General features: G+C 42.4%; 1 protein-coding gene across 1 annotated transcript in view; it reads right to left on the reverse strand.

The window, feature by feature from the left end:
* Window positions 1–13,808, reverse strand: part of LOC109470755 (CREB-binding protein-like) — a 30,830-nt gene that overhangs the window by 6,573 nt on the left and 10,449 nt on the right. Inside the window, 18 exon segments of the mRNA XM_019769819.1 lie at window positions 55–200; window positions 800–979; window positions 1,917–2,099; window positions 2,668–2,833; window positions 4,009–4,122; window positions 4,519–4,665; window positions 5,158–5,305; window positions 5,560–5,627; window positions 6,196–6,273; window positions 6,689–6,745; window positions 7,622–7,732; window positions 8,791–8,879; window positions 9,575–9,643; window positions 9,777–9,947; window positions 11,120–11,265; window positions 12,110–12,344; window positions 12,708–13,133; window positions 13,476–13,577. Of these exon segments, the coding sequence (XP_019625378.1) occupies window positions 55–200; window positions 800–979; window positions 1,917–2,099; window positions 2,668–2,833; window positions 4,009–4,122; window positions 4,519–4,665; window positions 5,158–5,305; window positions 5,560–5,627; window positions 6,196–6,273; window positions 6,689–6,745; window positions 7,622–7,732; window positions 8,791–8,879; window positions 9,575–9,643; window positions 9,777–9,947; window positions 11,120–11,265; window positions 12,110–12,344; window positions 12,708–13,133; window positions 13,476–13,577 (2,636 nt within the window).

A 13,808-nucleotide genomic window follows, 5' to 3' on the forward strand; every position in this document is an offset into this window, starting at 1 on the left:
TTGTGCAGCTCGTACAACATGGCCATGGCTGAGAACTTGGCCCGGCGCAGCGAGGAGAACTCGTAGTGCTTCTCCCGCGCCAAGGTCAGGAAGGCGTCGCGTCCGTCCATGAGGTCGCACTGGATCAGCCCGTCTGGGTCCGATATCGAAGGCAGGTTGGACGCAATGTTGGCTGCGATGAGCCTGATTACAAAGAAGACCTGTACGGACATGGGCAGCAATATTAGTAAGGCACACAACGCAGCAGGGTCATTCAAACATTCAAGTGACTATCAAGTTTGACGTAACAATTTCAACTTTAAAAGTTGTGTTACCTCCTCTTACCAATAATCCATATTTTGAGGAACATGCCTACAGTTTAGGAAAGCTTTCTGCAGATACCAAAGCCTCTTCAGGATGCATTGTACCTTCCTACACTGTCACATACATGTACATGTATCTGTTGTTTATATCAACAAGCCTGAATTTTTAAGGAGTTCATTCAAAACTGCAAGTTATTTCAAGTTTTATCTAAGATGAGTCTATCCTCTTAGGACAAGCTAAAGCTTTCCAGCTGTAGACTGTAGACTGTTACCAACCAGGGTGTTTCTTTCTGGAAAGAAACGTGTTGCCCTTCATATATCTTTTCAAAAGGAAGAAATAGTATCTCTGGGTAATACATTTCAAAATTTTCCAGGACCCCTATTGCCAGACCCCTACTGTGGGTACAAAAAGTATGTTGCCAGCATACCATGCCAAGTTGGCCTACTGTCCTGACCTCTACACTGTCAAAAAGTTCTTAGAATGTTAACCAACTCACCTCCTTGTGTTTCTCCATAGTTTGGAAGAGCTTCTGAGACAGGTTGTTTCCCTGGTTGGGGAAGTTGGATTTCTTGTTGTTCTTGCGGTTGGAGCTGCTCTTACTTTTGCTCTTGCTCCCTTTGTTCTTCTTCCCCTTCTTCTTATCTCCATTGCCTTGCAGAGCACCGAAGCCAATGAACTGGAAACAATGAAAAATACCAACACTTAACTCTGGTTACCAGCCAAAGGTGGTACTTTAGCTTTATGTACAAATAAATACATTGCAATGATTATTGAGTGTTTGACATTATCTTTATTGAATTGAGAAAACAATTAAAACAATAGACAAGACGAAGAGTTAAAAACACCTCAGTCGGCCCCTTAAGACATATCAACATTGATATAGGGCACATCAAGGTTAAAAGAAAAAGTGCTGTGCATTAGCCATCAATATATACATTCTATTGCACGTTATTTTGTATCTTACTATTATTGCACATGTTAAAAAAGGTTACCGGCTCCAGCGATCTCTAGTGATCCAACCTATACAACACAGTTTAACAAGGTAAAACTTGCATGAGGACATGCTTTCACTGTGAATGTTGGAAAATGGATTTTAGAACGTTTTATCACTCAGGCATCAGAACATGGAGCTAGAAAAAGTTGATTAGCTCAAAAAATTAATGTCCGTTGCAGGGGTCCACACAAAAAAGAGTAGGGTCAGCAGTATTTTCTAGGGTAAGGCCACAGCAAGAAATATTAATGGATGACATCAGCATACGCATTAATCTTCGCCTGATTTGGGAAAAAAAACAAGACATTTTGTTGCCTTCTAATAGTGGTCAAAATGCCAAAAATGGGCAAAGATGCCAAAAGGTGGATGGCAGATAACTATGAAGAAAGGAGACTAGAAAAGGCTCTGATTTGATGTTTTGTTTCTTACTTTGATGCAGTGATATGTGATGTTGGCTGTGTATTTATACAATGATTGAGTCAAAATTTTAAAATGTGGGAACCTTGTTTTTGTCGGCCCGCCTTGTTTTTTTTCCACCTGCTCACATTAGTTTTGGAGTCTGCGGAGGATGTCATCCATAAAATTTACTTGCTGTGGCCTAAGTGGGTAAAACAGGCCCTACCTGGTCTCCATTGGACTCCTGTGCTATAGCAGCGGCGGCCTCCTGGGCTCGTCTCTCCTCCTCCTCTTCCTGGTCAATCTCCTTGATGCTCTCCTCCAGCACGTTGGGCCAGAAGTCGCCCTCGAAGTACGGCAGCTCGTTAGCCATGCTCACCCCGTCTTCTGTCGCTTGTTTCAGGATGTCCTGTTGGAGAAGCAGGCATTGTCTTAGGGCTGGAAATACTGAATGCATATGCACCTTAGTGCACCCAAAATTGGAGCTGTGCACCCAATTTTTTCTGTGGGTGCACCAGTGCACCCAAATATTTAGGTTCATATATGTCAAGATGTGAAATGTAATGTAGTATACAACACATTCCTAATATCTAATTGTCATAAACATAGTTAGTTTTTGCTGACACTCTACTTATTTTATTTTACATGTTGCACCCAATTTTTGAGAACCCAATTTTTGAGGTTGGGTGCACCAGTGCACCTATTCCCAATAATTTATTTTGAGCCCAGGTCTTAGTCAATCAGACCAACTCATGTACTGGGTGCACATTTAGCGTAGGTATTTCTGATGTCTTCCTGCACCTAACCTGCACTGGTCCATGTACTGAGTTTATTTACAAATGTAGGTGTACACATGTATGCAGATTTTATTTGCTCCATTCAATGTTACCGCCTACTAAATATAAAAGAAATGTTCATACTCAATAAAGATCATTCATTCATTTGTTCATTCAAAACAAATCTATCTGAGACCACACCTTGTAGTCCTTGACCACTCCCTCGGCTACAGCCTTGTCTAACATTTTCTTGTACCACTCCTGGAGACGTTTTGGTTTGGGGATCTTCTGTTCTGGAGGATGGCAGTGGAAGATGTAGTCATCCCCCTCACTGGGAGGACAGGCCCAGATGTGACCCATGGTATATCTGCAAAGACAACATGTGCAGGGTCAGAACATGTAAGGTAAAGGTAGTCCCATAGCAGGCCACAAAATTAACTTCCTATTGTCCCAGCACTGTCCCAAAATAAATTTCAACTGTCCTGAAATGAGGATGAACTGTCCCAACCTGTTTTTTTTTTCAGTATTGTATGAATAAAACTTGCAGTCAACTTTGTTTTCCTTATGTTCACTCCCAGGCGCACTATAATTGCAGAGTAGACAGAAATTTGGGGGGACTTTTCCGGATCCAAAAGTTGGGACGTGTGCCTGGTAAACAAAAGAAGGGCTGACATTCTGATGTTGATTATTTTTCTATTGTCCCCAAAATGTCCCAAAGTGTCTTTTTACTTGTCCCGGCGTAAGTATAACTGGTCAGTGGCCATCGGGACACCGTTCATTTCGAGCCCTGCCCATAGTCTTTTTCAGGCCGTAGGGGCCGTAGCTTGTTAAAATTTACTGTGTCAAGAGCATGGCATTGAAGGTTCCTTCTCATTGCAATGTACAGAATGCCAGTGTTAACTCAGGTTACAACATCTCACTTTGGCTTTCTTTCTCCAAAAAGATCTACAGTTTTTAGCTTCAGCTTTAAGGAGCAAGGGAGCATTAAAAAACTGGGCAACGAGTATGTATATTCAAAAACTGGTCAACTAGTAGTAGTACGGAAATTTACAAACTGGGCAACTAGTACGGATATTTATGTCATACCTGGCCCGCGATTATGTTCGATACGGGTGTTCCGGCCCGTGTGATAACTAGCGGTACGGCCCGGGGGTTCTTTACGTGTACGGCCCGGGCTTCCAAATGTTCCATAGAATGATTCGAACGCGTTTCGCCCTAACCTGTGTGTGCTCCACTTTCGAAAATTCGAATACAAAATTCAGATGTTGGAATTGATGTTGTTGCATTTTTGGGGGGTTTAGGGACACCAAATTTTTGCTCATTGAAAGGTGTGTTTTCTTGGGTGGGTATTACATAATATAGAATACAACACTGTGTATTCTGCATCACCCTCGGTCCCAGCCCTCCCGCGGATCGGATCTCCCTCCGGCCTTCGGGCAATCTGACGCGCGGTAGGGCTGGCGCCTCGGGCAATACGGAATATGCCGTGTTGTATTCTTTATTTACAAACTTTGGAGATGAAAGAAAATAGACTGTAAATACCCTAATTTCTTGACGTAGTCCAGATAGCCTATAAGTATCTCATGGTACACGGCTGTTCTCAGGTTGCGAGGTTTGAAGAAGTGAACACTGTCCAAGTAGGAAATGTAGACTCTCCTGTAAACAACAACACACAAACATATGTAAGACATGAAAACTTGAACTGTTCTGTTCTAAGGTAGCAGAGGTAAAAAGTACAGGATGAAGTACGAAATCGCTATTGATAACTGATTGTTGACTTGTACAATGATTAAAACAAATCTTTCTAATTCATAGTAAGGCGACATTGACTTAATTTTATGGATGACATCCTCTAAAGACCCCAAAACTAGTGTGCGCGGGCGAATAAAGAAAAATTCCAGCCAAAAATAAAACACAATAGGATGCCTAGGTCTGTTTTTATTTTTTTTCGCCCGCCCACTCCATTATTTTTCTAGAAAAACCCGTTAATCAAGAAATTAAATTGGTGTGGCCTTAACTTGAACTTTACAACCAAGACCAGTGTTTTAGTACCTGTGGTTTGGTTGTGGACAGTCCGACCCGTACTCCTGAACGTGCATCCCGAAGAAGCAGACTTCCACGCCGTCAATCTCCTCAAACGCAAACAGAGCCTTGGCCTTGTAGGGAAACTGTTCAGGCATGTCTCCACTGTCAACAAACCTGTAGGTACAAACAACAGTTAGGAAGACTGCTTCACAGCATGTATACATATGGAATCGCTTGGACATTTCTTAGGTTGGAAATTTCAGTTTAAACTTGCTTCATAATGACTTCTACCAACACAGAACTTCCAGTCTCAATCAAAGAATGAAATGTTCTTAGTAGTAGAATTCTGAGTCTAGATTAATAGTGAGTGGTTGTGAAGATGAGAGAATCTAAATTAAAGGGATTAAAGAGGCCATCTACATCAGGGCATTACAACCATCCCTCAACAGAGACGGGGGGCGCCACAGACTTTCTGCAACCTATGATCCACTGCTCACAGAGTCACGTGTGTTATCTGCTTGACGTCACGGAAGCGGTGGATTGCTCATTCCTTGACAAAGACTGGAGTTGTGCAGTCAAAAATTTGGGTGAGTCCAATTTGTTGTGTTGGAAATTGCAGTTTAAACTTGCTTCATAATCTTTTTTTCTTCGTACTACTAAACTCACTTGTTTTTCATTCCTGGCTTGACCTCCACCATCTTGTCCGACACGTGTACCACGCGGATGGTGACCTCCCCTGCGTCCGCACACCGTTCCCGCAGGTAGTTGTTGACTCTGTTCTCAAGAAAAGTTCCCAGCTTGGTGGACTGTAACCCTGTTGTAGCAAAAAATGACAAGACAATCAGAGATAAATGGTAAGGGTAGGCATGGCACACTGCCCCCGTTTCGGCATTGGAACGTGGGGGCGAGCGAGGCAGTAACAATCGTTGTCCTTAAATACGCAAATACGACCTTAAATGAGATGTTCTGCCGAAGCGCTATGTACAATGCATAAAGAGCTGTGCCCAGGCACAGTACGTTTAGGTGCACAAGCTCCAGAAATGGACAAGTTTCATCAAATTTACTTACTCTTTGATGTGTACTTGTTTTCTTTTCTCTTCTTCCCCACTTGCTTCAAGCAAGCATCACACTGGTACCTGTAAGTGATATGTCAAACGTGTTAATATTGAGTCTTTGTACACATGCAGTACATTCTCCATACCGGATATTTATAGTTTGAGAGTACATAGTGATCATGTCTTTTAGGAACTAAAAGCTGACACACTGATTTCTTTTTATAAATGGTTTTTATTGTCAAAACAGTACCCGTGCAGTCGCAGCCTTTATACAGCTGAATTGATGCAGGGTATTGCATAATAATCGATACAAATCACAACAATTAAAATAATACACATGATAACACATATTTGCTCCACAAATGTTTTTGTGGAACTGCTGCAAGGGTCTGTGCGGCTGCCATTCAGCACCACAAGGTGACCTCAATACGGCTTTCCCCAACCGAAGTTAGGTACCCATTCACACCTGGGTAGAGTGAGGAAAGTCGTGTTAAGTGCCTTTCCCAAGGGCACAACGTCGGGGCGCATGTCCAGACATGTCCCGGGTACGACTTGGGATCGAACACGGGTCTCCCAGTTCATAGTCGAACGCCCTACCACTGTGCCACCAAGTGCAGTAACAAAATCAATGCGTGAGAAGTGTACTCACCCCTGTGGCCAGATGTTCTCATGGTACGTAACACAGATCTGATGCATCTTCCGGCCACATTCTGTACACTCCACAAACCTGCAGGGATACAAGCATGGATCTTATCATCTCCTACAATCTGTACATCAGCCATTCATTCTAGCTAAAGGGTGGTGGACATGCACATGTCAGGGTACAGTGTTCTAGCCAGGATGTTTTCATAGCATAGGGGTCAGGTACAGAAGAGCAACTTTCGTGGTGCAAATTGCACATTGAGCTGAAAAAATTTGAAACTCATAACCCCCTGAGATACTATTTCTTGTTTACTGTGGAACAGATTTTGTGAAGTTAAGGTTTTCCCTTTGCTATAGCTTCATTCCAAAGTTATCTTTTCATTTTTTGCAAGATTTATGAAGGTTGTCCCTCCCAAAAAACCCCTATGCTGGTTGAAACTTAGCATAGGGGTCAAAATTAAGCTGGTGTGGTTATCGGCTATACAGGTACAGATACTTACGGTTCCAAGTCCAAGACGTCATTCTTCTTTTCTTCAAAGGAGCTCTTGGGTATTGTGCTGTAGAGACAACACAAGAGACATCACAACACTGAAGAACCCACAAGGATACAACAACTTTTGCTACAAAAATGGCCACTGTCCAATTGGCCAAAAATCACTTTTTTCACGCATCATTTCTGCTAAAAATCTGTTTCATACACTGTCTTGTACAGTATTTACTGGTTCATTTCACAGGGCTTCTAGCTTCTTCCAACAAGTACAATGAACAGCGGCCCACAGCTGAACATCCCGTCCTTACAACTGCAGCCCTCTCCAGTAGTGTGCATGTCCCGTGAGCAACAACAGCCGGCCTTTGACTTCTTTGTCCAGGGCAGGTTCAATACCCACTGGACTACGCATGGTGACTTGGTTTTGACAGATGGGTTGGAACATGTTGGAAAACAATTCTACATCATTTTCATCAGTCAGATCAAAAATTTTAGGTCCCTTGTCATTGTTTAACCCTCTTAAAAAGACTAGGGTTGGCTGGCTTTTGCTAGAGTCTGTCAGGTAAAAAAACGGGCTAGGTTTGGCCCTAATAGACCATATTAGCAGGACGTACTATAACAGTTGCACAGTCATAAACTTTTTCATAGAAAATGTCATGAGTTCAGTTTTAAGGGGATTAAAAGTTGCCAACCACTGGTCAGACACTCAGTCACTCACCACACTGAGATCGTGGTTTAATCTACTTGCTGAAGCAAGAGAGTCCAAAAACAATTTCTAGAAGTGACGTATCGTCAGCAAAAAGATTGGTATCAGTTTGCAAATTGTCCACCAGATCATTAATAAAAACTAATGACAGGAGCGGGCCAAGGAGTGACCCCTGTGGGACACCAGCATCTATCGGTAACCAGTCGGAACATGCCCCATTAATGACAACACACTACTTACCTCTGTGCCTGGCTAGGGTCGTCCCCCAGTGTGACAGTGTCTCCGCCAATCTCTCCAAAACATTTCTGACAGTAGTGGTACCTGTCAGACAGAAGGCCGGCAGTGGGGTTACTACCGGACCCCACACAACACACCGAGAGGGGATGCACACAGAGGGGGGTAGGGAGGGGGGGGGACAAGACCAACAAGACAAGCAGGGAAGAAACAGCATTAGCCAAGAAAATGCAAGCACAGGCACTAACTCACAACATGCAGAACAGAACATAGCATCTGATTCGCAGACTTGAATTACGTCTACACCATGCAAGTTGTAGTATCATGCCAGCATGTCCGGTACCAACGGGGATGTTACAAACATGCAGCACACAATCTTCACAGATTTGCACTTTAAAAAAAAGAAAACATCAAGCAGTATCAAAAGAAATATAAAAGCACTGCTACAAAGCCACACAGGAGAAACAAGCCACATGTAGGCAAGGGTATCGGGCGATTCTGACATTTGTAACAATCAATTTAGATTATATTGTCATGAACATTAGACTGATTTAGGTTTGAATCATTCTGGTTAACAAAATGCAACATTGAGCAGACATCACCAAACAGTGAGACAATGTTGTAATACATGTTTGCTTGTTTAAACATGTTTAAAAGTCTACAACCCAAGCTTTCCATTTGGTAGCCAATGTTTTCCCAAGCATTGGTTCAAAAGAATTTTACAAAGTATGTCAATTCTATATTACAAAAAAAGATTAGCTGGTTCAAATATTCTCTTTTAGAAGAGTCAAACATGTACAAGTGATCACCTCTACATCAGGACAACCAGGCCAATGTGACTACTTTTTATTTTAGGTACTTTCTTTGATAATCATTCATTTTTGATGATTTCTAAGATAGTTTTTTTCTTTATTTTTGGTAGTGTTTTAGATAATGTTCCCATCTTGGCAGTTTCTTGGAAAATTTATCATTTTTGGTACTTTTTAGATAATTTTTCCCATTGACATAACCACTAAGAATACTGTCTACAGTGACCACCTGTCCACAAAAAACATATTTTATACATCAGTTGCCTGAGTGGTCTTCTTGGTCAATTTTGACACTAAAATCTGTGCTGTTATTCTAATCTGTTCCCCCAGCCCAGGCTCACATTAGTGCAGCCTACATGTACTTACCGGTTCTCATATGTCCAGTACCGGGCTCCCCATGGGATAGTACACACAGACTTGCCATAGCAGTACAGCGCTTGTGGTTGGAACACATACTGAAACAGGACGGAATGAAAACTTCATTGTGTGCATTTTCAGTGGATTTTACTTCTGTTTGACTTCGTTACCACAAGTTCGTGACACCATAAATATGAGTTTCCAATGCACAAGTATTATCATTAATTAGAATTTTTATTTACAAATTCATGCCCAGTGTTTGAAATACCCGGTAGCGTACTAGCGCCATGCAACATGATTTCCTTGTGAGCTAGTTGTTCCCTGACTCAGGTAGTGCACCCAGGGCTAAAAAAACTGGATGCATGTACACCTTAGTGCACCCAAAATTGGATCTGTGTACCCATTTTTTTCTTTTTTTCTTTTTCTTTTCAAATATTTTTTAATGTATTTTTGTACAGATTAAAAGTATAATAGTATACAGGATATTCTTGGCATCTAAGGGTCAGGAAAATAAAATCTTTCTTGTACTAAATAAAATGTAGTACAAGAAATTTAAGCTTAGAAGAGGAGCAATAAGATTGATAAATTTAGGTTTTGTTTTATATGGTGCACCCAAAAAAAAATTCTGTGCACCTAATTTTTAGGTTGGGTGCACCAATGGACCTATTCCCAAAAGATTGTAGATAAATGACTAGAATATTGGCTTTGAAAAATCGGGTTTCTAAGTTCTAAAAACTGCACTGGATGCCTTTAATGGAATGAGATAGTTGCATTGTTGGAGTGCATTTCTTACCTTCCTTCCACAACAGAAGCCCAGGTTGGCCATCACTGGGTCAATCTCCTGCTCAAAAACCTCTGCAAGCTGAACAGACAAAGAAACAAGTCAGCTCATTGGGTAAAACCACTTAATAGCCTTTGATATGTCTAAATAAAAATACTGCGAGTTCCAGTCTACAATAGTTCCTAAGCAAAAAAAAAGAGTTGCAGACACGTACCTTGGAGCAGTACTTGTAAACCCTGGAGGTTTTGCGGTTGTACAGCCAGGCGTTATCGAACATGAGCCACACGTCGTCACAGTACTCCCACGGGTCCTTGTACTGTCCCGTGTCCAGTTTTCTCTTGATGGTAGACAAGTCCATCGGGTGTTTTACAATGTCAAAATAGTCCTGTATCAAAGGGAGAAAACTTCAGCACTGCAAAAACTCACAAGATCACAGTAGACTTGAAACTGTTCAGTTTCTTTTTTTTTCAGATTCAGATTTTTTTTCTTCAATTATTATGGAAACTGTTTCAAAATAGTCCAGTTTCAGAGGGGGAGAAAATTTAGCACTGCAAAAACTTTGCTTCAAAAGACCATCAAGTTCAAATTGTTCAGTTTCCTTAGTCTTTTGTGCTCAAAAATTTAAAACAGCTCAACTGTTTTAATGATGTTGCAACTTCAGCACCACTTTGCTTTAAAAGACAATTATAAACAGATCAACTTGAAGTTGTCTGCAATTTTTTGCATGGAAAAATTCAAAATTATTTTAGCCAATCATGTTTTGAGATATTTTTCTTAAAATAAACTGCTTCAATTTGTATTCAGGAATCAATGACAAGAGTGATATCAAAGTGTCAAAGAAGTCCAAACTGATTTTTTTCTCTCCTTTTCTGGGCTGTTATTCATTTTGTAATGGGTATGCCAAAGAAAGTTGAAACATTTATGCACCAATTTTGACCGAAAATGTTTGGGGTTACGTTAGTATTTAACATGTATAGTGTACAGGACAATTGGCATTTAACATAACAGATAAGATATAGCTGGTTGTATTTTTTAAACACTTTTTGGGGCTGCAGGTCTTGGCGTACTATTGGATTAAGAATATTAGTACTTAAGCTAGCCTTAAACTAGGCCACACCAATCTAATTTCTTGGTTAACGGATTTGCCTGCTTCATTTTTTTCTGATTTGCAAAAAAAAAAAATTCAGAATAAACTGCAAAATGCTCATATTTTGCCCTCAACAGTTAAAAACAGTCCTTTTCTTTCTACTTGTTACAGTTATTCCATCTTTCAATGCAGTGGTATCAAGTTCAAAATTGTTTAAATTTTGAACCAGCCTGGTGTGTTGACTTCATGGCTCCTATCGTACCATTTTAGGGTATAATAGGATGCCTAGGCCTGGTTTTTTATTTTTCGCCTGCCCGCTCCATTATTTTTCTAGAAAAATCCGTTAACCCATAAGTTAAATTGGTGTGGCGTTAACGAGGGTTAGTTACTGGGTGGTTATTTCTCACCATGACATGGCTGGGGACAGACAAATGACCTGCAGTCCTTTCATGCAGAAATGGGGACCAAACCTTAGGAACTCGCAACCCCTGACTTACAGGGATGCCCAGCAGCTTGGGATCCACCGGCTGCCTGAAGGGGAGGGACTCCGGGTCCTGTCGGTACAGCTTCTCCAGGGTCGGCATCAGGGCCTGACGCAGCTCATCCGGCTTAAACACTGGAAACAACACCGAGGGTTAGATAACAACATAGCCTTGCGGGTGTGTAGTGCTGTGTACCTAAACCCGCTTTTAGGTTTAGGTCCGGATTCAAGTCCAGAGGTTTAGGTTCAGTTCCGGACTTGTAAGTCCGGACCTAAACCCATGGCATATACAAAATTGCATGTTGGCAACCTTGCAATGTTGTTTGGGAAAAACTTTGGCCACATAACATGGAAGCCGATACTTGACAATGCCCGATGGCAATGTTTTCTTCATTTTGCAGCAAAGATTTTGCAATCTATGGAAGGTTTTGGGTGGTTCGGAAAGAAAAGGGGTATGTGAAATGTTTTTTTTTTTGGTAATAAGTCCAGACTCGGTTCTTGACTTTTATTTTTTTTTACTTGAACCTAAACATTCTTACAAGTCCGGATCCAAGTCCAGTGAACAGGTACACAGCACTAATAACAACATAGCCTTGCTCATGTGTGTCCATCAGACACCATCCTCCCAGATTCTGCTATACATACTATTAGCTAAAGTAGGTGGCGCTTTTGCGATGAAAACACAATCCGGAACATCTTCATCCAGACCACCTCCTTGATCCAGCAAATTCGTTTGTTGTCCTCTCTATTACCTCTATTACCCCCCTCCTCCTATTTCACAGTTGTTTCAGGATATGTGGTCCATCACTGCCAATTCTACTACCTTTGAACTATAAAAGAAATAATGGCAATAGTTTCTGACTAGTTATCAGTATGATCTATGCTTTCGAGTGGTAAAGGTAAAATTTATCCAGTGGAAGTAATCTTTAACGTGTAGGTATGCAGAAAAAAAGTATCTCGAGCCCTGTGAATGACTCACCTTTCTTGTTAGGAAAGTCTTTGTTGGGGTTGGGTCTTCTGATGAGGGGAGGTTTGGGTGGACCGTCGCCGGACTCCTGCTGGACTGCGGCTGGACTGGGAGACTGGGTGTCCTGTTTGATGGCCATGCCGGCCGGAGATTTCGTCTCTGTCTTCACACCTGTCGCCCCAGAGGCATCCTTACAGGAGGCCGTCCCCATCACCTGTTCAGTCTTCACTTCTGTCTTTATCTCAGTCTGGAACAACGGACAGTGTCATATCAGGAAACAGTGTACAAAATACTTTTAAATTAGGTTGCCAATCAGAATTTTAGGCTGCCCCCCCTATAAGTTACTACTTTCCTCAAATTAAGTAATGTTACATACGTAAGCCTTTGACATCAACCTTGTTCACCGAACAGAGACGGGGGGCGACACAAGTTATCTGGCACGTATGACCCGCTACTACGATCACGTGTCTCTGACGTCACGTTCCAAGAGTAGACGGGTCCATTCCATGAACAAGGTTGATGGAGTCAACCGAAAATTTGGGGTAAGTCCCAATTCTGTAATCTAAGTCACTGTGTTGGAAGTTAAAGCTTAGTCTTTATTTCATAGTACCTGTGGTTGTTCAGGCGGTTGTTGTTGTTGTTGTTGAGCCGGTGGCTGGGTTGCGGCCTCCTGTTTAACGTTGAGCGCCGGCTGCGATGTGTCCATGGGCTGGCTGGTGTCGCCAGCCTGCGCCGTGGTGGTCATGGTGGTGGTGGTGGCGGATGACGGTACGGTACTGCTCGCCAGCGTGGTGGGAATGGTGGTGCCGGGCGGGGCCACCACGTTGGGCGGGGCCTGCTGGGTGTCGTCCAGCGGTGCGGGCGGGGCGGCGGTTTGCACCGGCTGGGGCTGGGACGTGGGCGTGGTGGAGCCGGGGCGCGGCGGGGTGTGGTGGGGAGTCGTTGTCTGTTGGCCTGGCTGCATCCCCTGCTGCGCCTGTTGTTGTTGTTGTTGTTGCAGTATTGGAGCAGTTGGCTGCGGGGCTTGTTGACCCATCTGTAACCAATCAAAATAATGTCAATCTCGAAATGTTTGCCATGCGATCCGTCATAATTTTTTTCAATTAACATTTAGTAAATAAAATAATCTCCGTAATGTATTCTGTAGAGGTTGAATCTGTGTAGCACGTCGGCTGAACATACTGCGCATGTGCAGAACCCTGGATGCAGACGATATCTTTTCCGACACAACATTTCGAAACTACTGTCGAAATGCTAACCTTATATGAGCGAATACGACCTTATATGAGACATTCTGCCGAAATGCTATGTACAATACATTACAGGTTTCACGCAGGTGCAGTACGTTCTGCTGACGTGCTAATCTGTGTTGCCTTACCTTGTTGGACTGGTCCATCTGTGGCTGTGAGGGGGTCTGCTGCTGTACTGGAGGTGTTGGCCTGTTGATGGACTGTGGACTGGGGCCGGACGCTGGCAGTAACTATACGGGAGGGTACGCACAAAAAAACAGTCTTGACACGTGCTCCATGAAATATCTTGTACATACTAACAACAATCTACACCATACCTGTGGTAATACTGTATTCAAAGGCATCTGATGTAATTTCAGGCCTGCAAAACTGGATTTTGAAATCAATTTTCTTGTTGTTCTTTTAATGTAGTAAGTTGAATCAATGCTATCCCACAACATATCTGTATTGGAAAAATGTGA

The sequence above is a fragment of the Branchiostoma belcheri genome, unplaced genomic scaffold (assembly GCF_001625305.1).
Source record: "Branchiostoma belcheri isolate BF01 breed outbred unplaced genomic scaffold, Haploidv18h27 scaffold230, whole genome shotgun sequence".
NCBI lineage: Eukaryota > Metazoa > Chordata > Leptocardii > Amphioxiformes > Branchiostomatidae > Branchiostoma > Branchiostoma belcheri.